The sequence below is a fragment of the Aedes aegypti genome, chromosome 3 (assembly GCF_002204515.2).
Source record: "Aedes aegypti strain LVP_AGWG chromosome 3, AaegL5.0 Primary Assembly, whole genome shotgun sequence".
NCBI lineage: Eukaryota > Metazoa > Arthropoda > Insecta > Diptera > Culicidae > Aedes > Aedes aegypti.
The window spans coordinates 218,011,694-218,039,398 of record NC_035109.1 but is presented as its reverse complement, the minus strand read 5'-3'; the positions used below and the strand labels follow the sequence as shown (position 1 = coordinate 218,039,398).

At 37.7% G+C, this 27,705-nt stretch overlaps 2 protein-coding genes across 2 annotated transcripts in view; one reads left to right on the top strand and one right to left on the bottom strand.

Moving 5' to 3' along the window:
* The window catches only part of LOC5565745, a 583,865-nt gene that overhangs the window by 294,406 nt on the left and 261,754 nt on the right, over positions 1 to 27,705 (top strand). The window lies entirely within an intron of this gene.
* LOC110678778 lies at positions 7,218 to 8,100 on the bottom strand. Its single transcript, XM_021852122.1, has 2 exons — positions 7,833 to 8,100; positions 7,218 to 7,775 (listed from the first exon to the last, which is right to left on the bottom strand). The coding sequence occupies exons 1-2, from the start codon at positions 8,044 to 8,046 to the stop codon at positions 7,324 to 7,326; spliced, it is 666 nt and encodes a 221-aa protein (XP_021707814.1). The 5' UTR covers positions 8,047 to 8,100; the 3' UTR covers positions 7,218 to 7,323.

Here is a 27,705-nt window from a genome sequence, read left to right as displayed (position 1 = left end):
GACGACTTCCTTCGGAAGGAAAGAAAAGCCGTTGGTCCCGAGATGATCCCAGGGCTAAAAATCTCGTTAATAAAGATAGAAGAGAGATAAGTTTTTCAAACAAGCAAGTACTGAAGTGACATCTGTGTGAATAATTCTTCTTGTGAGAATCTCTAGAGAAACTCATAGCAGAATCCATGAGGAATTTTCTATAGAAATCAGTAATAACATACATTGATAAATATTGATATGTTTCTGCTAAACAGAGACTCTATTTAATTATGTTCTCTTTTAATTATTACGATGTCACTTTAGCCATTTCTGCAATGCTAATCTACACATATTTGTTTTGACTGTTATCATATGAACAACTACATTTGATCAAAAAGCACGTAATTACCGAAGAAAAGCACACGAAATGTGAGTTTTTTTTGTAGATAGGACCACTTGACATGTTTATAAATTTCTCGACCACTCCATTTGTAATTCATTCATACATTCAAGTGGTTCTTGGGAATAAGTGATCCTTGCTTTGAAAGATTTCAATAGAAACCCCAGGAATCATGAAATGATTAAATGGCAGACCGGACTGGATGATATTTGACGTGCTAGAGATACGTTGAGGACCCCATCAATTCTGATTTTTCTGATGCCATTGCGATACAGATGTATCATTAAAAAGATAAATTTGAATATTACAAATAATGCAAAAAATTAGATGTACGAATGACTGGCGTACGTTTTCTAAAACCTTGAAAAAGCTTTTGGTTTAGTCTGTCTGAACGCCGACCATTTGGCACGATTATTGGAGACATTCCCGAAGGAATCTCAGGGTGAATCCTTGAAGGTATACTCTTAATGAATTATGACGAAGTAATCTCAGGGTGAATCCTTGAAGGTATACTCTTAATGAATTATGAACGAGAGCCTAGAGGAACGTGCAGAGTAATCCCTGAGGACAATGTTGAAGTTGTCCTTGTATAAATGATTGGAGGAATTCTTGTAAGTGTTGGAAGATTTAGATTTACGCAAAAGAAGAAAATCTTTACACCCGAATAGTAAGATGAAAAAAAAATGAGTTGACAAGTTTGTTTTTCCCATAAGGATACTTTTTGAGTTCCTTACGCACTTTACTTGTCATTACGTACATACGTTCAGAATAAGTCGAAGTTCTCCGTAGCAGCTGTCAAATTAGTAATGTGAATACAAGTTAAGTCGCATAAGATCACTTATTTATTTTTCAATAACATTGCATGCCATTTCGGTTTTGCATGGTATTAGTCATTCTGACGACATCCCAGCAAACCAGCTATCGTATAAGAATGTCCATTATATATTGTACACGCATTCAGATCGAATCGGAATTGTACAAAGTTTCATCCTATATTATTGAGTTACAAAATGGTTATATATAGTCACGACATGAACCAGCCACCACAGGTGCAACGTCACATGCACCGTCATCACCTTTGGATCGGACCACTGCCACGTGCTATGCAACGTCAACACCTTTATGCCCAACAGCCGGAATTGCTAGGTCAGCAGTTCAATTCTACAAAACCACCGGACTGACCGTGACCGGTGTTCAGTTTATTTTTATCCGTGTTTCATTGCGTTTCGGCTTAAGTAATAAAGTGATTTAGTGAGGAAAATCAGTTAAGTGTTTTTTAAAAAGCCCGAACCGCCAGCAAACCCAGGATTATATATTTCGAATTTACGATCAAAATACAATTCCCTTTTCGAGTTGTTTATGGATCCATTACAACTTTAAACAAAGTCGTAAATCGAATAGAGTTGTAATGCCATTTCACTAATCACACAAAATGAACACGTTTATAATAAAAAATAAACTGACGCGTGTTCGAAAAGCCGGAACTTATAGCCGATACTTGAAAAAGTTCAAAAATCGAATAAGGTCACATGCTGAAAATGTTGGCCAGATGACTCACCAGTGCCTAGATTCCAGTTCATCAGAACATTTGCCTCCTGCTTCTCATTTATCAAACGATGGATATCAGCAGCTAACATTTCGGAATGATGAATTTCATTCTGAATGTCCAAATGACTCTGATAAAGTGGACGGCTCCGCAGGTAAAAACAAAAACAAATTTTTAATTATCGAAATATGCAAGACAAAAATAACAATGAATGTTGTACTTAGGGACCCCAAGTAACAATTTCAATGCTTTTTGATCTTAGATGTTATTTATGAAGGTTTTATTAGAGATGTATTCATTCCTAACAGATTTAATAAAGCATTGTAAAGTGCCAAACGTTCTTTTCGGCAAACCCACTTTTAAATGCTTTGTAGATATCTACAAGAGCTCCCGTTAAAACTTATTTGCTGGCCACATTTGTTGATAATAAATTGTATTTTGAAGGAGCTATGTAGTGTCTATTAAAACCTATATTTAAAACCTCATCTTGCTTGTCTTGTCAAGGCATAAGTAAAACTTCTAAGACTATGCAAAGTCATGTTAAAGCCTTCTTAAATCTCAAATGTCTGATGCATGTTATTGGAAGGCAGTCTGCGTGTGGTTATCAATATCATTATGTTGATAATGATAATCATGTAGTGAATCACGAATTAATCAGAACGCAAACATAGAAATGACAAATATTCTTCTCGAAGACTCAACAGACTATCGCATATTTTTCCCATACTTGCCTGAACTTCCCGTTCTAGTGGGACAACAATGCTACACACAACAGCTGAGCTATACGAAAAAAGCTTTCATTTTTCAGACACTTATCACTTACCGTTTTCTGCATCAGTACAAACAATCAAGCACGATGAGCTTTACTATAACAATTATTCCAATAAAACAGTTAGATACATAACGGCACAAATTTAATTAAAATGAATTGCATCACAAAATTGAATCTTCCGATTTGTTTACTTTTTTGACAGCACTAGCTTTCCTGAGTGCATTAAGTTTAAATCAAGGCTCCCAAAAAACCTATTTGTCTAAGTGCAGAACAAATATTCTGATTTAGGAATATTTTAGCCAGTGAGGGTTTTGCGCACGGGTTCTTAAGATCAAACGCGTTTATGAATGATTATATTGTTCGGAATAATCACCAATTGATCTTAAACCATCCCGGACAAGACCAGCAAGATTTAACTGGATGGAATCCATTTTTATTGTCGCCGTTTCGAATTGATAATTACAATATGCGTGGGAAATTTCAATCTATGATTAAGATGAGCATGAAATCATTCTAAAAATGGAATGGAGTAAAATATTGGATAGCCAATAATGATGTCGTAATTGTGGCGTGTTGTTGTAAATCGAAAAATTTTATGTCATTCCACCGGTAAATTTTTATTGGCAGGAATTTCACGCGCTCGTAAGGAAATTTTCTGCCACGCAAAAAATGATTATTTTTGATTATTATGAGTCGGCAGACATCATGATGGTTTCAAAATCAAAAAAAGGTTATGGTTTATAAATAAATTATTGGTTGATGTTTGTTCAATCATAAGCTCTTAACATTGGTTTTATTCCGTGTATAAGGATATCGTAAAAGATTTAATACCGCTAGTTGAGCTCAATAAGGCTATACAATAGCTCTTATGATTGTTTTATAGCATACTACAAGGGTAGATGTATTCATACGATACAAAACTAAGAAGTTTAGAAACGGTTTTAAGGTATAGTCTTAACAACCTCCTGTAGTGTGGGCCTTTTCGGGCTTAACGGAGTTTTATCAAAGGTTTATTAAGGTTATTAGGACTAATAAGTTCTTAAATGAGTTTTAACGATATGGTGGTAACAACAGCTTGTAGTAAATGAAAAAACTAAAAATGTTACTTGGGACACTATCATCTGCTATTAGAAGTTGGACTTCTGAATACCAAATCACACAATCCGCACTAAAATCGTTGATTAGTGTACTAAACACCCATCTGAACGCAAATTTGCCGAAAGACCCTCGCACGCTTATGAAAACTCCGAGGAATATTGAAATTATTGAAATGCAGGACAATGGAAAATACTGGCATCATGGATTAGAGAATGGCCTTAAAAGTCGTTTGAAGCACATAACTGTGGACATGGAGCTGTCTATCAATATCAACATTGATGGCCTTCCCATATATAAAAGCAGTTCAAATCATTTTTGGCCGATTCTAGCAAATATTCACGAACTGCCACATGTAAAACCTATTGTCATAGGCATTTATTACGGGGCAGCTAAGCCGAAGGATGCAAGTGAATTTCTTTCACCTTTAGTGAAAGAACTTCTGTCTTTACTAGAATCTGGAATGTTCATAAATGAGCATGGAATATCATTAAAAATTCGTGCATTTATTTGTGATACGCCTGCACGGGCTTTCATCAAATGTGTCACAAATTTCAATGGGAAATCTGGATTTCTTAAATGTACTACAAAAGGCAGATATTCACACGAGACGCCGACTATGACTTTTCCAGAAGTGCATGCAGACCTACGAACTGATCAAAACTTTCGAGAACTCAAATACCCGGAGCATCAACGTGCGGTATCACCCCTAACGGAACTGCCAATTAATATGATTGAAGATGTGATTGTCGCCGACGCCTTACATTTATTAGAACTAGGTGTAATGCGGAAACTGATGAATTCTTGGCGTACCGGATCAATGTCCAAGCGAGCAAAGTGGAGTGTTCAACAAAAAAAGCAAATTTCGTCATATCTGGTTTCATTAAGATTTCCTTCAGAGATACACCGTCGTATGCGGTCTTTTGAACACTTTTCTTTATGGAAAGGACTGGAGTTCCGAATTTTTTTGAACTACGTTGGGGTGGTCCTTTTAAAAGATCATTTGCCATCGAAGTATTATGATCATTTTTTGTTACTTTTTTGTGCTGTACGAATTTGTTCGGTAGAAAGGTACAAAGATTTCCTTCCAGTCGCGAAAATGCTGTTCATCGATTTTATAACAGAATTCAAAAAAATATATGGATCCGATTTCTTTACTAGTAATGTGCACAATCTTTGCCATATAACAGACGAGGTAGAAAAATTTGGGTCATTGATATCACTTTCCGCATATCCTTTTGAAAATTTTCTACATGCACTGAAAAAACTGGTGAAAGCAGGTTCAAATCCTCTTATGCAAGTAGCCAATAGAGTGTTGGAAGCTGAGAGTAATGATAAAGAGTCATGTGAATTAGTGTCTCCGAACAAGTCAAACGTAATCAGTGTAATCAATGACGAAAAAAATTGCAAAATAACTCTTCCTGGATTCATCTTAACCAAAAAATTTGTTAACAAATGGTTTCTCACAAAAGATCTGAAAATTGTAGGAATGACAGGGCTCAAGGATCACCAAGGGGAAGTGGTAATAGAGGGACGCCATTTGATTCAAATTCAAAATTTATTTCCAAAGCCAATGAAATCTTCTTTCCTTCACGTGTTCATATCGAAAGTTGGGAAAGATAACACTTCCAAGCTAGGTTATTACAAGTCTGATTCAATATTAAGCAAAATGGTTCCAATTATCCGCAAACATGAGGTTGTATTTATTCCACTTATGCATACTTTGTCAAACACAAAATAAATGTTAGAATTGACTGAACAGAACGTTGACGTTGATGTTAGTTAAATCGAATAACAAAATAAATCATAGTTAGCTCTTACTGAATGTAATAAATCGTTAAATTATTCAACTCGAGCTGTCACTGCTTGCAACCGATTCCTGTTCAATTGCGTCATCTTCGGATGTTTCGTTGTTTTCTTCAATGGATGCGTTCTCAAATTCTTCGAAATCCTGATCATCAGAGTCAACACAAACAGGATCGGCGATATCGGCAGCCTTAGCAGTAGCGTTTTTTACAGTTTTATTCTTCTTTGCTCCCCGTTTGGTATGGCAGGACTTCCGCAGCATTTTATTGGTTGATCGCGACTTGGAATGTCTAAACAAACGGGTCTTGCAGAACTTTTCAAGTTGCTGTCTCGTATAGGTCGGGTTCCCGATCTGAACAATGCGTAGAAAAAGCTCCGTGATGTTTCCAAATTCTCGAAAGCCACGCTTAGACTTTTCCCCTCTGTTAACACCTGTTCAAGTGAAACAATTCCAGAATCGTCTGGTGAAGAGGCAGTCCGAGATAATGTAAAACGCGTCTCTTCCTTCTCGATATACGCATTTGGCACAATAATTTTCGAGAAATATTCCATCTGAAAAAATAATGAAACAATGCAGACCATTTTTAATTGATTGTAGGTGTTTTCAGTAAAAAAAACTGTGCAAGTGCTCAATGAACACTAAGCTGAGAAGCAGACTCTGTCCCAGTGGGGACGTAATGCCAAAAAAAGAAGTGTTTCCATATGCTTACTTACATATTTCTTCCGTACAGCATCGTTCGATAAATTAGCATTCCAATCGTCCAGTTGCTTCTCAGTGTCGATTAATGAATGCTGCTCTGCACTTGTGTCAACTCCAGTTTCTGAATATTTGATAACTCCAGTCATGGCAGTTAGCCGAGCGAAATTCGTCGCAAAACTCTTGTCTACTGCAATAGAAACCGCACGCTCCATGATTTTATGTTCTCATCGAGGTACTTTTGAATGGCGATAGGCACAATTTCATTGACGGCATCCACAATATTCTTTTTAATCAATGCATCCAAGTCGGTAACAGCATCCGTTTGTTCCACAACATTATCTAAAGTAAAAGTTATTTGGTGACAAACTGTTCATGTAGATTAGATGAGCACAAATACCATACCTGTGTAATCCATATTCAAATCAGGTTCAAAAGCTGAACAGATTTGAGGATCTTCGAATGGTTCTGTACATAGAATAGATCAAAAACGCATTCATAAGTATTTAAATATAAATGAGCATAAAAATATGAAAGCGAAATATTTAGGTACATTGGAGAAAATACTTCCAGAAGGGTTCCATTCACAAATTACATAACGCCGAAAAAACCCACCCGCTTGTTACACTTTTCATATGAGTAATCTAAAAAAATGTATGAGCTTTAACATCTTTATGGGACTCACCCACCCACTTCAGCGTTATGTTGAACAAATACTTTGGAAACTACTTTGAGCATTTACGATTTATACAGTTTTTTAAGCTCTCATATAAAAAGCGTTATGGAGGTGGGTTAGGACCCATTCACAAGTTTCTTAACGCTAAAGGTTGTGGGTGGGTGTCTTCATGGTGTTACAGTTCATACTAATTTTTCAAAACCATTCTAATGAAAAGCGTAACAAGGGGGTGGGTGGGTGTCAAAAATTGCCAATTTTGGCGTTATGAAATTTGTGAATGAACCCTTATTTGAAGAGAACATAAAATAACATAAAAATATTAAACAAAATAGGATTTACCTGGTAATGTACTTATGATTTCCTAAGCTTTAACTTGAATTCTTTGAGGTGTCCATTCCAATGGTTCTGTTTCACGTTCAGGTATTGCCTCATGAATACCAATCGATCCCTTATGTTCAAAGTGCGGCAGCGTTATGATGTTGTTTTGGACTTCGACGGATCTAGTTGAACTGGGTGACACCGTTGGCATTTGATGAACGGATAGCTTACTTTGCGGGGCCAGTGTTATCAAAAGAGGAGCATTTGATGATGATGCGACTGGCAACAATACATCGAGCGGTTCTTCAAGCGGCAAGGGTGGATGTGTAGTTGCTCGTGGAAAAAACGGTGACGATGAGCCGTGGTTCAGTGCGTCCTGTTCCGGAAGATTATCTGTTTTCACCGGGGGAAAGACGACGGTCTGAGGAATACCCTTTGATGCGCGAACAGATGATGTTGTTGAGCCGCTGTCCTGGTGCTGTTTGTGCACGATAGCTGGAAATTAAACAATTTTTATTATGGTAAAAAAGTGAGATTTTTGGTTCAAATCACCTGTACACAGCTCATTGTAATCGTTTCGTTTATGATCACACTTTCTCTTCTTGTTAGACTTTAGCTGCTTCTTTTTACCCTCGAAGTCCGATACATCTTTCTTCGAAAGTTCCTCTACGGAAGCCTCAGCTGCTTGGAAGCTACGGAACTTTCTTGTCACTATAACCGGTATAGCCTTAGTTGCAACATTGAAAACAGTTCCATCCTTCCGCATCTTGTCAATCTTGTCATTGCTCAAACTTTTCGACCAATGCAATTCGCCTTTCCTGATCCGTTTTCCAAGAACTGGGATACTCCGAACATCTAAAATTAATAAATTTTGTTTTTAATTAGATGCATTCAGAGAAAAAATGATATTAATAATTAAAAACTTACTGTTGCTTGTCGATACTCAATCAGTTCTGCCACTTATGATTGTTTACTTTATGGCACGGAATGCAGTAAAGCGCCAGGGTTGCCAGAATTTCTCAGATATTTGATTTAAAAAATATATATGTACTATGAAAACGAATTATTTTACCTTTAACAAGAATCAATGCGCTCAAGAATAAAATGAACAATTCTGAAATTGCAATTTCCGAAGCTAATGACCATTATCATACAACCAAAATGTGATTATTGATTATGTTATATCACTTCGGCATTTCGTTTGTTCGGGAACAATGTTTCGATGATGTTTTCGTCAACCCGAAATTATATAAAGTATCGTTTAGTAATCGCAAGGCTACCATGTCAAATCACATATACTGTGTCTGAAAAATATTGATGAATTAATTATAGTATATGCAAAGCAAAGTTGTATTTTGTAGTCACAACAACTTTCATTACAATTAGTTGGTTCTGAATAGTATAGTATATCATAGTGAAAAATGTTCGTTCATCAGAAGTGTGAACATGGATGATCGGATGAGTGCTAGGCTATAGATACGGGAATCCCCGGATCGAAACTTAAGGTAACAGTTGAAGTTAGCTCAATATAAAAAAGCCATTAATTAGTAAAACAATAAAAAAAATAATACTCGTCACATATCAGTAATGATAATATAATAGTAAATGTTATTTTTTTCCTTCTTTGATACCTTGTATGCTATTTGTTTTTGTCATATAGCTCGAAAATTTTTATTTTTATTCAGCGACGATTTAGTCAACTATAAGGGAAACAAATTGTAAGAGTTTACATATGCAACTTTGCAACCGATTATATAGAGTTCTGTTTGATGTTTCGACCTTGACACTTGCTCCTACGGGGGCGAGCGACGAGGACAGGATCAAACATGTCGCGCGTCGGTCTAGTATTAATTATCCGACAGGAATAAGGACAAACATTTTGTTTTAAATGATTTTTTTCTCAATCTCCAAGCGTCGCGACTAATATTTGAACATTGCGCTGTGTTCATAAACATCGTAAGAATGCAGCGCCACACATGTCATTATGACAGTTATGTCGGGAACGAACCACACGTCGCGTGTCCCACACGCGCGTTCCGATTTGGTGGGCGCGCGACAATAAGTGAAAAAGTGGCGTGATCGGTTAGTTCTTTTTGATCCTTTGACCTTGACGCTTGCTGCTGGGCAGTGCGTCAAGAAAGCCAAGTTTTTTTTCCATTTCGGGTCGCGCGCCTTTTTTTCTGAGTGATTTTACATAGCCGAGCAAACGAGTGAGGCTGAGAGTGGATTGTGGCGGCACAGTGATGGATAAAGGATCAATTGGTGAGCTCGTTTCATGCTACTATTTCTAATCTATAAAATATATATGACTGCACATTTAATCGTTACAATTGTGGGACGTAAATATGAATTTTCAACAAACTATGAATTGTTCGTCACTGTGAGTGTCGACACAAACTCTGATTCATGAATTATTTATGTTTCACATTTTTTTTTTTTCAGAACACCCCTTTTTACCTTTATTTTTGTAATTAAAAAAAAAAAAACTTTGAATGGTTCGACACTACAAGTGTAGACTTGCGAAAAGTTCACTTTATTCAACAAACTTTGGATGGTTCGCCACTGTAAGTGTCGGCATAAAAATAAGAGTGTTCTATGATGTTCCAACCAATCAAGTTTTTTGTTTCTTTTCAAATAAGTAAAATATAATAACACATGCTTTCGTCCTGACAGCTGTAGGAATGTTACATTTAGGTATTTGTTTAACAAACTTTGAATGGTTCGTCACCTCAAGTGTCGGCATAATTTTCCACTACATAGAAATTGTTCATATCAAATGAAAATATTATATTTACAAATAAGCATGTATATATCTCACAAATCATTATTTAGCGCCGTTATTGACCCTGTATAAATAGAGGCACTGAATAATGCACATTGAAGAAGATTATGACCAATCCCAGCCAAACTTCTAGCTGATTCTTTGTACATTTTCACTGACTTCGGTCAATCACGGAATAGCAACCATTGATATGTGTAGTCAGTCTAAGCTAAGCTAAGCTAAGCAACTTTGCAACCGAATATATATAATCTCAAAGATGATCGTTGAATGGTTCTGACTAAGTCTCAATATGTTGTATATAACATTCAACGTTTTACTGATTTGTGCATATACGGCCTCCACTTTAGTCCACATAGAAGGAATCTATGCATTCTATGCGATCAATTTGCATCGTATAAGTGTGTGGTAAACTGAATTGCAATAGAATAATGTGGACCAAAATGTTGGCTGGGATGTTATTCATGATGACACAGAATTTGATCCGTGAAAATGTTAATTTTGTTATGCTATGTAGTTGGGAAGGGATAATATAAACATGAGAATTTTTCTAAAGGGACTTTTGTAAAGCACGTAAACGTTTTGGAAAGTTTCGAACAAAGCTTATGCTTTCACATGTTTTAAAAATACTGTTCTTCAGGAGGAATAGAAATTCTGAATAGCCCAATAATGGGCCTACGTGGTTTATGAACAGCCCTTAATTTTGTAGGCAATTAAATTAAATTATTTTCCTCTTCCTGATTCACAATGTACCAAAACCTGTACGAAACAGCAACGCTTCAACGAAATCCTTTTAGAATTCCTAAAATGGTTATTGTTATTATTTCAGCTTAAGACTCCGCAACCCGGCATCATCGTTATTCATTACCGTTTTTTTAAATAAAAATAATCGCGAGGAGATTTTCATCCTCATACCAAACAGAATGGGCAAAACAGTCCGCAAATTCCGAACGAAAGTTATAATTTATTTTCAAGACCTTTTCGGTTGAACCGCTTTTCTTTGTGCACATCAAACCGCAACTTTTGGGGAAGCGAATTTGTGGTGCGAGGGGATCGTTGAATTGCATTGCATACCTGCCTGTCTTCAGTGGATGAAATATTTGGGCTCACTTTTCCGCCGGTCAATGGCAATGGTTTCGCTACAATTTTTGGATAATGCTGGGGGACGGATGTCGTCGTTATCATCATCTACATTCTTGACTGAATATTATTACCATAAGAAGTGGAGCTCGGTCAGGAAGAAAGTTTTGGGTTTGGTAAGATGAAAGACATTTTAAAGGTATTATCGTTGGCATCTTCCCAAGATAAATGTTGATTTCGAAAAGCCTGTTGATTTAAGGGTGGACTTAACGGTGTACAGAAAGTTGACAACTTGTTGGCTGGAATGTTTCTTGTCAAGCTGGGGCTAACAAGGACGTGCTGTCAAAACTTGATTTGTTACAAATTTTGCGGGTAAAAAATCATTTGTCACTGTCATATCGAGTTGCAAAACTTATGCATGGTAAGGTCTATGAATTTTAATAGTTAGCACTCTAGAACTAGTAATTTATGGTGTATTATATGCTCACTCAATTACATCTAATAGTACTGCGAGGAGTAAGCACATGAATTCTTTTTTGAGTCTAAAAAAAACTTACCTGGTAATGAAACTAGAATCAGCAACATACACCTAAATTGGTGTTACAATCACACGTTTGGCCACAGAACTTACTAAGAGAGGTTAATTTAGACAAACATCATTAGAAACATTCTGCCAACATGAATCAGCTGTTTTTGGTTGTGTTGATACTCCTGTGCCAATAAGTGTTCGATTATCACTCTCTTTTCGATGCAATATCTGTTTTAATCGGTGATCAGAGCTCGCAAATGCTCCTTGATAGTGTGGACAATTCAAGTCGATTGAAATAAACTGCTATAACTGCAGAAATTACGTGCAAAAGTTCAACTCCTACGGCAATCTGACCAGAGCAAAACGTTATTGTGTATTCTTCGTTCCATTTGTGTATACACGTTTTTTGCTTCTGTCTGCGTTGCGCGCCATCTATCTGTGAGAAGCTGAACATCGTTTTGCAGTATGGTGGATCAAAATGGATTACACTTGCCAGAAATGTAAAACTAATTGCTGTCCAGGAGAAACCGTTGTCGTCTGCGAAGGATTTTGTGAAGACGTTCGCCGTTTCCATGCAGCTTGTGTTGGACTGTCCAACGAAGAAGGTGATGTGTGCTTGTACCGAAACATACTATGGATGTGCGATGACTGTCGGGACTTGATGGAAAATGGGCACTTTCGTTCTTCCATTAATGCAATTAAGTCGCTGAAGAAACCCGTTGTATCAGAAGTCGAATCAATCAAATGGGAAATAGCTCAAATGAGTGCAAAACTCAATCAAATAGATGAAACGATCGGTTCATTGACACCCGCTTCCTCTACACCACTGAACGCTGCAGTATTTTCGCCGCCTGTAGATGCTCCGTTGTTGTTCTCAACGAAAATTGTGACCGCTTCATCGAGTGCTGAGCTTCGTGAACACAGGAATAGACGTGAAGATACCTTCAATCTCTACTTGTCCAACATTGCTACCAATGTCACCGAAGACGAAATCGAAGAAATGATATACGAAGTTCTCAGCATTGATAAAATACATGGAATCAATTGCCTTAAGCCAACCTGGAGAGATACGTCTACGATGGATTTCATTTCGTTTAAGGTAGAAATCGATAAGAAGCACCGTACGAAGGCTTTGAGTTCATCAAATTGGTCGAAGGGTATACGATACCGCGAGTTTAAGGATCATACCGGAACTTCGTGGCGACCACAACGCTGATTCTGTAATGTCAAATGCTTTGTTTATGTTTTGTACTGAGTTTTTTATTTTTGTTGAATTGTATGATATTTGTATCGAATTTATACGATGCCAATTTTGTGTAGTGGTATGTGTTATTTGTAGTAGGTTATGAACAAATTAAATTTAAACATCAGTCTGTGCAGTATTTTACTGAAGATGGAGTAAATAAATAAATAAACATGCACCGTTTCAACCATAATATTCAAAAGTCATCAAAACCACCGCAAAAAGCTTTCCACGTCTTTTAAACATTTTATTACCACTGTTTATCGTTTATTGTTTCCACATGAGCTAATCTTTTATTTTTTGGGACTGCACAGCTTGTCGGGTCCAAGTCAGTTGAAATAACGTTTCAGTTTGTATATCCTTGTGTAACTTCTTTGACCGGAACTTTTCCTGAACTGGAAGCAGAGCATTCAGAGAAGTGCTTACCGTAGCATAAAACCATCGTTTTTCCCGAACGGTGATGAGTAGCTGTTTCGAAGTGCACCGTTGGTGGATAGGAAAAGTCCACTGCATGAAGCAAGTCGAAAGGTGCCTCGAGCAAACAGCGGTCTGCTAAAGATAATAAATAAAATATAAATTTACTACTTCATAAAGCTTTCACGCTCCAGTTGGGCTTTGAAGTTGATCGTTTTTGAATTACAAGAACGGAACGTTTCAAACTAGTAGTGCGCTAGTTGAACTGATGCAAAATTAGATGCTGTTTGCGGTACCTTAGTGAGACTATCATTATTTTTCTATGTATGTATTCTTTTTATTAAAGTTTTGATCATATATCTGTTTGCTTACTACCTGCATGAATAGCGTCCCGCAAAGCAAATGTAGCGTAAAATGTAAGACAACGTGGGAGATTTTATAGTCGAAGGATGCTCATCCTTGCATATGAATCCCATTCTAAAGCTACCTTTCTCATATCATGTATAACAAGAACTTATACGAGGGATTGTATCTGATTCAATATTCCTTCGTTAATCCGACGAAGACGGCGTATGAGAAAAAGAAAAAAAAATCAGTGCCTTTCCTCTGGATTGTAATATAATATCCTTTCTTTTGCGAAGGATTTCATATGAAAAAGAAATGTTCCACTTTCGAAAAAAGCCCTCGGTACGCGCTGCAAGCAATGCTTTTCTTTGATGGTGGCCGAATTTAAAAATGTTATACCAAATTAATTTTGATAAATTGTATCAAATTATTTGCGGCTATTCTTCCCCCGCAGGATGCGCTTGGAATTGGGGAAAAATATTATTGAGAGCAAAGTTTGCCATTTGATACGACTTTGATGGACGTATTTATGAGGGGGAGAAAAATGGTCAGAAATGTAGGCGAAGGAATACTACGTCAGCAATTTGTCGTTTGAATGATCGAAGCGATTATGTTCTCATAGACTGTTTTGAAAACAAGAACATTCCCTATTACTAAGCAAAATGAGTTTTTCATACTGTAAAATTCTTTAAAGCTCTGCGTATTCAAAGTTTTATTTATTTTGACAGATACTTCTGAGTGTCATATTTTTAAATCTAGACCATTTCACACCAAAAGCACCGACGCATGCAATTTACTACCTCGAATTTTGCTCAATTTTGGAGTAATCAATCTTTTAAATCTTAACTGTAAACATTTCAAGGTTCATGTCAATTAGATCAACCCTCGCCAAATGGCACTTGCTCAAGTTTATTGGATGACATTGCAGGTTTACCCCTGCTCTGGTTAAGGTATATATTTAGAACTACAGTCAATCCCTCACTCAATACTTTGTACCTCGATATATTCCCTAACTCGATGGAATGTGCGATCCTTTCAATCCAGCATACTTTGATCCCTCTGTCAGTCGATACCTCTCTAACTCTACTGTTTCAGTTCCCAATGCAAGTTTAACTCTCTAACTCGACATTTCGTTGAACATTTTCAAATATTTATCTTTCAAATTTATTTAATTTCTAAATTTGATATTTATGACTACATATACTGATAGTAAATGAAGATTTAAAAGCCATTTTAGGGTGACAAAATTCATTTTTTTAATTATTCAAAAAGTGTCATGTTCACAAAGGTACTAAAATTTTACTATTTTTAACATTTGAATTACTATTTTGAATGTTTTTTTTTTGTCAAAATAATAATTATTTCAAATTTTAAATTTGCTCGAGAAAACCTCTTTTTTCGAAAAGTGATGCAGAATAAAACCTGCAAGAATTGTCTTCGATGGTGAATTAAAAAGAACGGCCAGCATTCAAAAGATAACTCGTTTTGGTCATTCTAAATCTTCTTTTGATTATTCTCAACTAAAAACATATTGCAAAAGCTCAAAAGAACCGACAATGAAATAAAGAAGGATATCAGGTGACCACCCTGGAATGTTTAAAGTTATAACAATCATGAGCGCCAAAAACTTTTCGAGAAAATAGCCTACCAGCGGCCACATGGTATTCAAATAACTGGCCTTCTAGAAAATGACATTCGTGGAACCAACATTTGAAGAAAGGTTGTTCAATCTGAAACATATATCGATAGCAATCTTTAAGTAAGCATTTCTTTGTAAACGAAATTTGATATTGGCAATGCATTCGGAACATCAACAAATCCTATTTTTGAATTTTTTCTACGATTCAGCATGACAATGTCTATTTGTCATGCTGAATCGTAGAACTCGGTCTACTTTTCTGCAGCTCAGTTTGTCTGAAGCATCTAACTGATTGCTCATTTCGACGCAATGTTCAACATTATCTATTTATCTCTTGGAAGAAAGCATTCCAGAGAAACGTTCTTTCTTGTTTGCTACGTAAAGTGAAAGTTTTGAATCCCACGTTAAAAATTATCATCAGTACAGGAAGCATACAATGTAAATTCGCACCTGAACAGTCGGCATAGGCACAGGCATCGAAAACGGACTAACGATTGGACACTAGGATCATGGAACTGTTAGTCTTTCAATTTCTTGGGAAGTATCCGCGTTCTTTCGACTTAACGAGGGTCTATAAGTTCAATATCGCAGCACTACAAGATATTTGAAGGAGAGGCTCGACGTTACATACGTATAGAAATGGTTATACCATATACCAAAGCAGCAAAGTTATCTGTCAAATCGTACACTTCAGGTTAATTATCAGAACTCCAGATTTTGGGACCAATATTATACAATATTTTCACATCTGAGTTACCTGAGTTACCTCAGGGATGTCAAAAATCTTTGTTTGCGGATGCCACAGGCCTCTCCGCTAAAGGACGAAGCCTGCGTGTCATCTGTAGTCGATCGCAAAAAAGTTTGGATATTTTTTCTTCAAACTTGCAAAAATGGAAGATTTCTCCTATAGCATTATAATGCTTCCAAAACTCAACTAATAATTTTCCCACGTAAACCAAAAGCTCTTTATTTGAAACCTTCAGGTAGACAATTTTTCACGATAAAAGGGGTTCCAATAAATTGGTCAGATGAAGTTAAGTATTTTCAAAAATCACATTGAAGGCATTCAAGCCAAATGTAATAAATATGTAAAATGTCTCTACCCCCTTATAAGCTTAGCTTAGCTTAGCTTAGACTGACTGCACATATCAATGGTTGCTATTCCGTGATTGACCGAAGTCAGTGAAAATGCACAAAGAATCAACTAGAAGTTCGGCTGGGATTGGCCATAATCTTCTTCAGTGTGCATAATTCAGTGCCTTTATTTATACATGGTCAATAACGGCGCCGGCCACGTCCTTACAGTCAGGTGGGATTGGGGGAAGGACTATTAGTGTGTAATCTTTGCTATTTGGAGACCGTGTTTGCCTCTGCATCTCCACAAAGGTTACTGGGAGGGATGTTTGTTAATGGGAAGGATCGTTGGGTCACAGGATTCACTTTGATAAGCGATTAGACCATGATAAATAATTATTTGTGAGATATAAACATGTTTATATGTAAATATAATATTTTCATTTGATATGAACAATATCTATGTAGAGAAAAAATATGCCGACACTTGAGGTGACGAACCTTTCAAAGTTTGTTGAATAAAGTGAACCTTTTGGAAGTCTACACTTGAAATGTCGAACCATTCAAAGTTTTTTTTTTTAATTACAAAAAAGGTAAAAAGAAGATGGTGTTTTTAATAAAAAAAATTAGGCATAAATAATTTGTGAATCAGAGTTTATTTCGACACTCAAGGTGACGAACCATTCATATTATTTTGAAAAATCATATTTACGTCTCACCGTTTTAACGATTAAAGGTGCAGACATACATATTTTATAGAATAGAAACAATAGCATGAAACGAGCTCACCAATTGATCCGTCATCCTTGAGCAGCAACAATCCTCTTTCAGCTTCACTCGTTTGCTCAGCTATATAAAAGCACTCAGAGAAAATAGGCGGGCAACCCGTAAGGGAAAACAACTGACGACTGCTGGGGCTTTCTTGACGCACTCCCCAGGAGCAAGCGTCAACGTCGGAAGATCAAAAAGAACTAATCGAAAGTGGCACTTTTTCACTTTACTCGATCGACGCGGCACTGTTTCACTTTACTCGATCGACGCGCGACATGTTTGATCCTGTCCTCATCGCCGGCCACGGCAGGAGCAAGCGTCAAGGTTGAAGGTTGAAACACAACTAACGGATCACGCCACTTTTTCACTCTCACTCGACCGACGCGCGATCCTGCCCTCATCGCCGGCCCGCGCAGGAGCAAGCGTCAAGGTCGGAAGATCAAACACAACTCTGTAAAATGTCTCTACCCCCTTATAAATAGAAAATCAAAACTTTGTATTAAGAACAAGCTTTTGATATTCAAACAAATTTTCAGGCCAGCCATGTTGTATGCTGTACCAATATGGACTAGCTGTTGTAATACCAGGAAAAAAGCTCTGCAGAGAATTCAAAATAAAATTTTGAAATTGATTTTAAAGCTTACTCTCTGGTATAGTACCAATGAGTTACATAGAATATCCAATGTTGAAACATTGGAACAAATGTAAAATAAAATAATTAATAATTTCAGGCAAAAATCGTTGCAATCTTCTATTGCCACGATTAATGCGTTATATGTTTAGGTTAAGTTAGGTTAAGTAAATTAAGACCTTTTTTTTCTCTTACAAGCAGGTGAAATCAACTCACATGTAAAAAATCTGAAATGCTACGGCAAATGAAATGTAATATGTTGTTAACAAAATGTTAATAAAATCTTAGATTTGTTTTACCAAATTGGGATGATAGTGTTGTCTAATAACACAGAACACCTAGATATAAGAAATAATGAATGTAATGTTTGGAATGATACTAATAAAGAAATTAAAAAAAAATCTACCAAAGCAGCGGCAACAGACAGCTGGGCACAGCTTTTATTGTAGAAGCGCCGCAGTGCCTCAAGCGGGAATTTCTTTTCTGGCTGAAAGAAACACTTAGCACTACTTTATTCACTTCACTTTAAGAGCTTTCGCCAGCTCTATATACCTTTCACTTCACTTAACATCTGACCGTTAGCCGGGTCAGAAGATACTATTCGGTTAAGCGACGTATCCACTTGCTTTATATACCCTCCCCGAAGGCATCTAGAACATCATATTCTTCACCAGATTGGAACATTCTAGATAAATCGGGAATCTGGGTGCACTGCTGATCACGCTGTCGCAATCCATATGACGTTGAGCTACCTTTGACGGCGGCTGCAAGCGCGCGTCTCACTCGTGAGTGATTGTTGACATAATTGAGTGACCTTGCACTTCTGCTGGCTTCGGGTGGTTTGGATGCTGCTCGGTTGTACAGCAGATGTCTCCTCGGGAAGATGTTAGGTCGCACAGGAGTCTCTCGTGGTGAAGTCCATTTTATCAATGGGAATCGAAGTGTGGAAGGACTCTTTCACAAAGAACAGTCCAGAGAGCTCATCCAAAGTGGACGCCGGATTCATCATGGTTGCAGCTATCACAGTTTCAGCAGCTGAATGGTGTGACTGCTCTTCTCTGAAATGCGCAGACTGCTCCTAGGTAGCGGGCCCCACTTGGTCGGCATATGTAACTCCACCGATCGATGAATTGACATCTGCTTGTTCGGACGCCGCCTCTCGAGTCGACTCCTGACGGTGTTCAAGGCAATCACTTCCCAAGTAACAATTTAGATTCTAACTGGCTTTATTTATTTTTATGATAGTTTTATCGTAGATTTGCATATTCTTCTAGGTTTTATAGTCATTTTCACCCAGTAGAAATGATCTTGAACCGTTTTTGGTTTTAAATACTTCTTCAAGAACACTTCGGATGCATCACATAAAACTTCATTTTCAATAAGAACAAGTGACCTTGGCAACAGTTTTATGATACTCTCGTACTTATCTGTAAGAACGCGCTCGAACGAGAGTAAGAACTCTTGACCGAGAAGATCATAAATTTCTCCCCCATCAATCAAAGCACTAATATGTACATTATTGATTGTTGTATTATGAATCCTTGCGTGGATTTTTGATCTGTTCTTCACGGAAGTCGTTGTTGAACTCACGGCGCACAACTTACTAATAACGCAAATAACCAGTTCCATTGGTGTTTCTCCCCTTGGCCATGATATAGGAGTGGAACTGGAACACTGGACACCTCCTTGCAAGGTGGACTTCTGGATGTGGTTGAATGTTTGCTTTCGCTGCTCAACATCTGGGCCTTATTAAGAAGTTATCCACAGCTGGTAATACTTACCTTTAGTCGTTTTGTAGCTTTAAATTTCATGCCGTAACAAAATCTAGCATGAACGCTTTTCTCCAAAAACGAAAAGTGTAAATAAACAAACGTCAAAATGTGCTCCTCTTGAATAAAACGAACGAATCTTATCACGTTCTTCAAGAAGATTAGTTTGTCTTCATCAAGATCGCCTTAAGCCTTAGAACTCTCAAGTGATATTTGTTGCGCCTGCCCGAGTTCAGCAAAATTTATCATAGTTCTATGATGGTGTTGAGTAAAACTACCGCCATGATTGTAATTATCTATGCTTTGGCAAGGGAGCCGTGATGGGAGAATCCATGTGTGCTGGATTGTTCAACATTTTCGGGTACCAAATTGATAAAATTGTTTTTCTGAAAATGCAATATTGTCGAGGCGCATTGTGCGTTTCGGGTGATTCATGCATGATATTCACGATGTAATAAGCGTGATAACCGAAACACAGGTAGGTATAAAAAAGTGGAAAGTTATCATCACAAATGTTTTAATTTGGATTGTGTTTTATTATTGATTGATAATTTTATTAAGAAGTATTAATAAATTCGTTAGCCAAACCAACATGATAAACATATTGTGAGTTTAACTTGTCCTGAGAACTACTTGTGGAAGGTTTATTGATGTGTTGAAGATTGTCATAAGTGATGATTACAAGTTTTAAGAGATACTTGACAGTTGCTCTCCAACACCGTCTCTAGTGTGGGCCACTTAAGACTTATGAGAGGTTTATCATTGGGTTAGCGTAGGTTTATAGAATTACTGGTTTTATTTCTAGTTTTATAGAATTGGTGTAAGAGAATACTTCAAGAATAGCATAAAATTAACTTTGCTACTTAGGTTCGCTGATGTGCCCAGATTGCTGACATGTTGGACGTTGCAGTAGTTTTGGGGGACTTTACTCTGGGCGAATCGGAGAATACTTTCTCCTCTTTAGCTTTCTTCGGTTCAATGTTCGTCTGAATGCCTTCGAGTGAGTCGAACCTAAATGTCTCGAAGACCTCTTCGGTGGGCACTGTCAGACGATGAATCCAGGATGCCTTTGGAAGTCGGGATACTTCACTAGCACGGGACTTGACTACTTGAGCAGGTGCCTTTGCTTTACTCAGCATATCTGCGCAAGACGTATTGGAGCACTCTCTCTGAGCGGAGTTCGCCTTGTCACAATTCCGGATCCTATCTGAAAATCGATCTTCGCTTGCTGTAGACTCAACGAACGTGCGCACACTGGACGGCTAGACGAGTTGCTGCAATTTATACTCCGACAGGATCTCAGACTTCGCAGCAATGTACGGCGTCTTTGCTCTTGATGTGTCAGAGAGCTCTCTTTCTGAGCGGACTCTGACAGCAGTCTATCTCGCGATTCAGCTGGTCGCTTGCTAACTGTCAGTCAGCTCACTGACTAGTTGGACTTTCTCGAATGGTCACCTCGTTGACCACGGGATACAGATGCCGTGTCTACTGCATGCCTTGTTATCCAGGGACACAAGGTCTGCTTCTACTGATACTCTCGTTAGTCAGCAGAAGGCCTCACAGACCGGTAGATGCCTCTCACTCCTTTGGCATTCTTCGTTATGCTTCGTATCGATCTTTCGTAAATCGGCGGGAATTCTTAGAATGGTCACCTCGAATACCTGGGTAAACGGGTCTTGCTTCTACTGTGCGCCTCGTTGACCAGTAGAAGGCTTCGACGGTAGCAATCCTCTCGCTGATCGGTATGAACCTCTCACGGTCTATTGTGCAGAGATTTCACACTCTAATGTGTTCTTGCCGGCGGCAAGAATGTCACCTTCAGTACCAATTGTCACGTTGATCGGCAGGGATTCCTCGGCTGGTCGCCTCTATGACCAGGGAAGAGCAGCAATGAGACCGATCGACCCCTTGATTGGCGAGAATTTCTCGTATGGTCGGCAGAAGGCTTCGGCGTTATCAAACCCCTCGTTGTTCGGCGGGGTTTCCTCAACTGGTCACCGCGTTGAACAGGAACGGATGCTTCTACTGTGCACCTCGTTGACCAGAAGAAGGCTCCGACGGTACCGATCCGCTCGAAGATCGGCAAGAATCTCGCACGCTCGGTTGTGAAAGAGATTCCACACTATTTGGTATCCTCGTCGGCGGCAAGGATGTCATCGTTGGCACTGATCGACTCGTTGATCGGCTGGGGTTTCCTCATCTGGTCACCTCGTTGACCAGAGAGAAAGGGCTCTATTTCAACTGATTGCCTCGTTGACCAGGACTGTAAGCCGATTCCACTCCACAGGTGGTGAAAGAAAATACGGGTGGATTACCTATCAACTGAACACTACTTCATCCACTTCACTTTTACACTACCGTTAACCAGGTCAGATGATACTGTTTGATTCATTTCAGTTGCCGTGCTGCTTATTTAGCCCGACGGACGGATATTCTAGAACATACGAGTAGAATCCGTTCGTCTGGCTACACTGCCAGAGAGAGTCACTCACGAGTAACTTACTCTGTGATTCGGTGCACACCCCTATCGAATGTGATGTCACATTTCCAAAGCTTTGAAGATGCCCCTAGAGATTCTGCGATGTCAGATATTGAAAACAAGTGAGAAAGAGTACCAGTAGATCTGGTAGATATTGTAAATATTGTCATTAGAGTTATTTTAAATTCATAGTACAACCAATAAGCTTGGAAACATTTTTTTTTATTATAACAGAGATTTGTGATCAAGTATGGATACGTGAAAAACATTCATTTGAATAATAAGCTAAGTTACGTATACAAATTGATGCCCACAATTTCAGTATGTTCTGAAGACCTTGAGATTAGCGATATTCATAGCAGTATACTTTTTGAGCCATTTGAAGCTTTATGGATAGGAACGAGAAAGTTTCAAGAGAATTGGGTTAGTATAGATTGTAGTAGATTTGGTAGATCATAAGGACCTGAATTCCAGGACGACTTCCAACATCAAATTTATTGTCAAAATTTGTGGACACGTTTGTTAAGGCTTAGTGAGTGCTGTAAACCAACAAACGTAGACATCAATCGCTAAAAAATAACTTATGTACCTGCGTTGATTATGGAAAAATTCCAGAATATTCTGGAAGCCTTAGTCTTACTTTGGGTTAATTATAAATTTCAAAAATATCCTGAGCCTTCATAACTTATAACAAATAACGGGTCTGTTCACATTTTGTATGAAAACATTTCGTTTCCAAATGATAACTGAGTTCTAAAAGTTTATGTGATTTCTACCCTACCTGACCCAGAGATGTTCTGGAATAACTTTGTCCACAAGACTCCGGAGCTATACCTTCCCATCACTTATGAAACTACAACTAATAGTGAAGCAATCCTCAAAATTTAATTAAAAAATATGGAGTTATGCTCAAATACGAGCAATTGGAATTTTGTATGTCAGCCCCGTAGCCTACGGGTCAACAAGCACTTTTTGGCAAATTTGTTGACCTTTTTCTTCCCAGAACATCTATGCGGGATTTGCCGACGAGTTCACTTTTAAGTACGTCTCATCATCCATGAAGATACATTTCGGCCGTACCAAATACTCGTGGTGCTTATTAGCGCAGGATTTGGTCACCGTACTTTGTTTATCGGTTCGCTTAGGCTTCTTGCCTTAAAGATATGAAGTCCGGTTCCCCAGATTGCCTACTAGACGAATCCAGACCGAAGTATCGGCCTTCTTAGTCTTGTCCCGAATCGAAAAGTTCAGATTGCGCTTGAAGTAATCTCTAACCTTCCTTGCCATCACGAGGTCGTATGTCTTCGCTTTTCTTTCGCTGCCAGCTCGCCGATGGGTCATCTGGATATTCTTGAACGATGTTACCACACTGGACACGATTACCAGCTGTCCACTTGTGAGACTGTTGACATCTCTATAGCCATTTGACAGATTGTGACAAAATTGTCCAAATGTAAACATTACACTCTAAACTATTTTTTCCCAAAAAATTTTCAATTTTTACACATGCAATAAAACGTGTTGCATTTTTATGAGCAATTAGTGAACTTTGCTTTATCGGAAATGATTTGTCTGAAAATTTGCTCATTATCGTTTTTAAAACTATCGTCATCAATTCCTGTCAGACACTCATGTTGTTCAGGTGGCCCATTTGGTCACGATTAATAATTCATAATTGAAAAATGTTCGCCTAATTACCTTTTATCTCATCCCCAATAAGGTCCTCTCGCTTGAACTGGGATAATCCGTTTACACCGAGAGACCGCATGACTATCGAGCCAGAGCATATTGGTGCCTACATACTTTGGTACTAGCGCAATTTGTATGGGCGCACATAATTTAAATAAATGAGATTATGATGAATGACTCCGTAATAAGTCGGAAGGTGATGTCACTTTAGGGGGATTAGGGGCATAATGAACATACGGGGCGAAATGGACACCCTCTCAATATCTGATAATACACATATTTCATCAAAAGTTCATTCACTGCATGAAATCTGTAATGCATTTGAAATGCTTGACGGTAAAATAAATTATTTATTGCTTCAATTGTTCTTTAAAATTTGACTTAAAATTTTTCTCAGTTTCAAATTGGCATATAAGCAAGACCGTGGAAGAATCTAATTTTTGAGCAAAGTAACGAACCCAGAAATGTTCTTTTTAGCTATTATGATTGAGGGAGAGTCCTTTTGCATATCGGAATGATTGACAGTCATTGAATATTTTGGAATAACTAAATTTCATAAAGGTGTTCATTTCGCCCCGATACCTTTTTACCAGCCTTGTTTTCGACCCAATTTTCTATCTCGCTTTTCTGACATATGATATGATTTATATCACTATGAATGAATGTGGCACGTCGTACTAACATCAAACTTGAAAACTAGCCGGGGGTAAATTAAAAACATTGCCATTTAAGGGTCTTAAAACGAACATTTGCTTAACGTGTCCATTATGCCCCTAATTCCCCTACTTCTCGTTACTTCATCGCCTGCACGTTTCTGTTGTGTGCACAATCAGCGCGTTCAGAACAACGGCTGCAATTATCTAAAGGCAGAGGTTCCCAATCTTTTCAATTTCACCCATGTCGATTTGGAAATGGCGCGGTGCACCTATAACAAAAAAAATGGGGCCTCTTTTAGCCAAGTGGTTAGAGTCCGCAGCTACAAAGCAAAGCCATGCTGCAGGTGCCTGGGTTCGATTCCCGGTCGTTGAATTTGAAGGATCTGGTTGACTATGGTTGTAAGATATATTTGTATCATTCTTTATTCCGTCTAAAGATTCGAAGTTATATTCGAAAACACATAACGGCAAACTCTGCTTCTTTAAATTAAGATTTCCAAGTAGGTTGTCAATAAATTTGCGGTGCATCTTAAGAAGTGCTGCGACGCACAGTATTGCGTTTGGGAAGTACTGATCTAAGAAAAGAGGACGTGGAATCGCTGGATGGCTGGAACATTACGATTACAAAACTCGTCACGCTTCACCGTTAATGATGATGGCCGCCCGATGATGGAGGCCGGTCTTCGGACGCTGCGGGAGTGGGGTTCCGATAGTACAGGGAAGTGCGTTGGCGTTTGTTTTGTTGTTTTGTGAGGGTGACTACAGAGTGCTGCAGATCTATTAGTAGATAGGATGGATTTGCGATGTGATTAATTGTCGCAATTGAAGAGGTTGTTCAGTTTTCCGGGTTTTGAAGATGAAGGAGGCCAAAAAGCAGAGCACTTGTGACAATTTGTTTTGATTAATTTATTCTATTTTAAAAAGTTACGACCCTACTGGAACAGAGCATTTTTCTCATTTTGTTCCATGAGGAGCACCTTCATAGCTATCAATTGAGTGATTTAATACCTTTGAGACAGTTTTGCATTTGAATTTTTAACGTGTGGTAGGCACAAAGTTATTTTTATAGCGCTGCCACTGATTTAAGTAATGTTTGTAGCCCGTTGTTTTCCTCAAAGATGAACTATTAAGCGAGTTTTTTTCATTATAGAAAACAAAAACGGGAAATAAGGAAACATTTTTTAAGGAAATTATGCTTTTGGTTGTCAACTGAATGCACACAAACAAATAAAACAAGTTTCTAATTCCTCTCGGATTCTTCCAAAATTCTTCTAGCATTTCCTCCAGAATTTGTGCGGGATTCCTCCAGGATTTTCCCAGGAATTCCTCTGGGATTCCACAAGGAGATTCCTCCATGAATTCCTACGGGATTCTTAGGGTTACCATATTTGAACTCACCGGAAAGAGTACATTTTTTTAACTCTGTAAAAGAGTATAAAAGAGTACAAAAAATTAATGAAATCGCACTTTTTACTGATATTTTGTCATAATTTACTTGTTTTGACCAATTTTAATCCATTTTTTTTTATCAAAAGTCTTTGATTGCATTAATCTTATTGACGATTAAAAATAAAAAACAAAATTTGTGCTTATCACACATGTTCTACCTAATACAAACATAAATTGACAGGTTTATAATCAAATTCATTATTTTTCATTTTAATCACTGTTAACTTTGCCTGGGAGGCATGATTCCTATGTTTTCCTTGTACATATCTATAATATGCTTGCTTATCAAACTTTGCATTATAATTCTAAGTGAATCGATTTATGCAGTCAAAATTTTCATAAAAAGAGACGTTCGATTTTTTTCATAATATTGTGATCCAACAAATATTTTTAGAAAGAATGTTTCGAATCTTTAACAATATATGTTTTTAAAGGAAAACAGAAGAACTAAGAATAATAATTTTTTAAACCTTGAGTATGAATAGAATCTCAAGCTTTAACTTTATTTTAAGGTGAAACAGTTCGGAATCAAACTTCTACGATTGCACTACAGCTTTAAAGGCACTAATCTCACGAAGAAATCTTCCAACAAAAGTGCACTTTTATTTTGCCACAAGTAGAAAGCTTAAAAAAGGAAGATCAAAAACATTTGCCAAACATTTCTTCAGTTTAGTGCTTTTGCAAAAGTGAGTAGGGGCAAAAGTCGGTCACTGTGACGGCCATCTTTGGATTCCGATATGTTTCACCATACGTGTTGTGAAGAGAGCAACGATAAAGAGAAATCGATCATTGCAAGAAAGCCCTTAAGAAAAATCAATATCGAATTGTTAGAACATTGTAAAAGATTGAGTTTGGTTGGTTTTATTGTTTATTTTAGTTGTATTCCTGCAGTATTGTTGAACCACTGAATCTCCAAGACGACGTTTCTATAAAAAGTGCTTGAAGTTAAAATCTTGAACATAAGTTGTTGTAAATTGTCCAAAATAACTTCAATAATATTTGTATATGAATAGTTTCACCGTTATCTTTTTTGTATATTTAACAAGATAACTGAGCGTATAAAAATTTTGTAATCAATTATATCAATTCGATTTAGCTAATATTTGTTTTTCTGTATGTTGTTTTAACTGTTCCCATGGGAAAGAGTTTAATTTGTTTTTTTTTTTTCAAAAGATTTTTTAATTTGTTCAACAGTTGTCAGTGATATCTAGAAAAGAGTACAATTGACCCGTTTAGTAAAAAAGAATAGTACACAAATTTTTAAGGTAAAAAAGGTACATGTACTCTTACAAGAGTACGTCTGGTAACCCTAGAGATTCTTCCAGGAAATCTTCCAGGATATATCCAGAAATTCCTCGGGGAATGCCTTTAGAATTCCTCAAAGGTTCCTCCGTGATTCCTCCAGGAATTTCTCAAGTATTCCTCCGGGATTTGTGCGGGATTCCTCCAGAAACTCCTCCAGGATTTTTCCAGGAATTTATCTGGGATTCCGCAAGAAGATTTCTCTCCGAGATTCCTACAAGAATTCCTCCTGGATTTTTCCAGGAAATCCTCCAGGATTTCTCCAAGAATTCCTCCAAAATTCCTTCAGAAATTCCTCTGGGATTCTCCTAGAATTCCCCAAAGGTTCCTACGTGATTCCTCCGAGAATTTTTACGGGATTCCTCCTGAAATTTATCTGGTACTCCTACAGGAATTCCTGTGGGATTCCTCCAGGTTTATTTTCCGGAATTCCAGCGGGAATCCTCCAGGATTCTTCCAAGGATTCCTCCCGGGTTCTTCCACCATTCTTCTAGCATTTCCTCCGGGATTTTTGCAGGATTCCTCGAGGAGTTCCTCAAGGATTTTCTCAGGAATACCTCTGGGATTCCTGAAGGA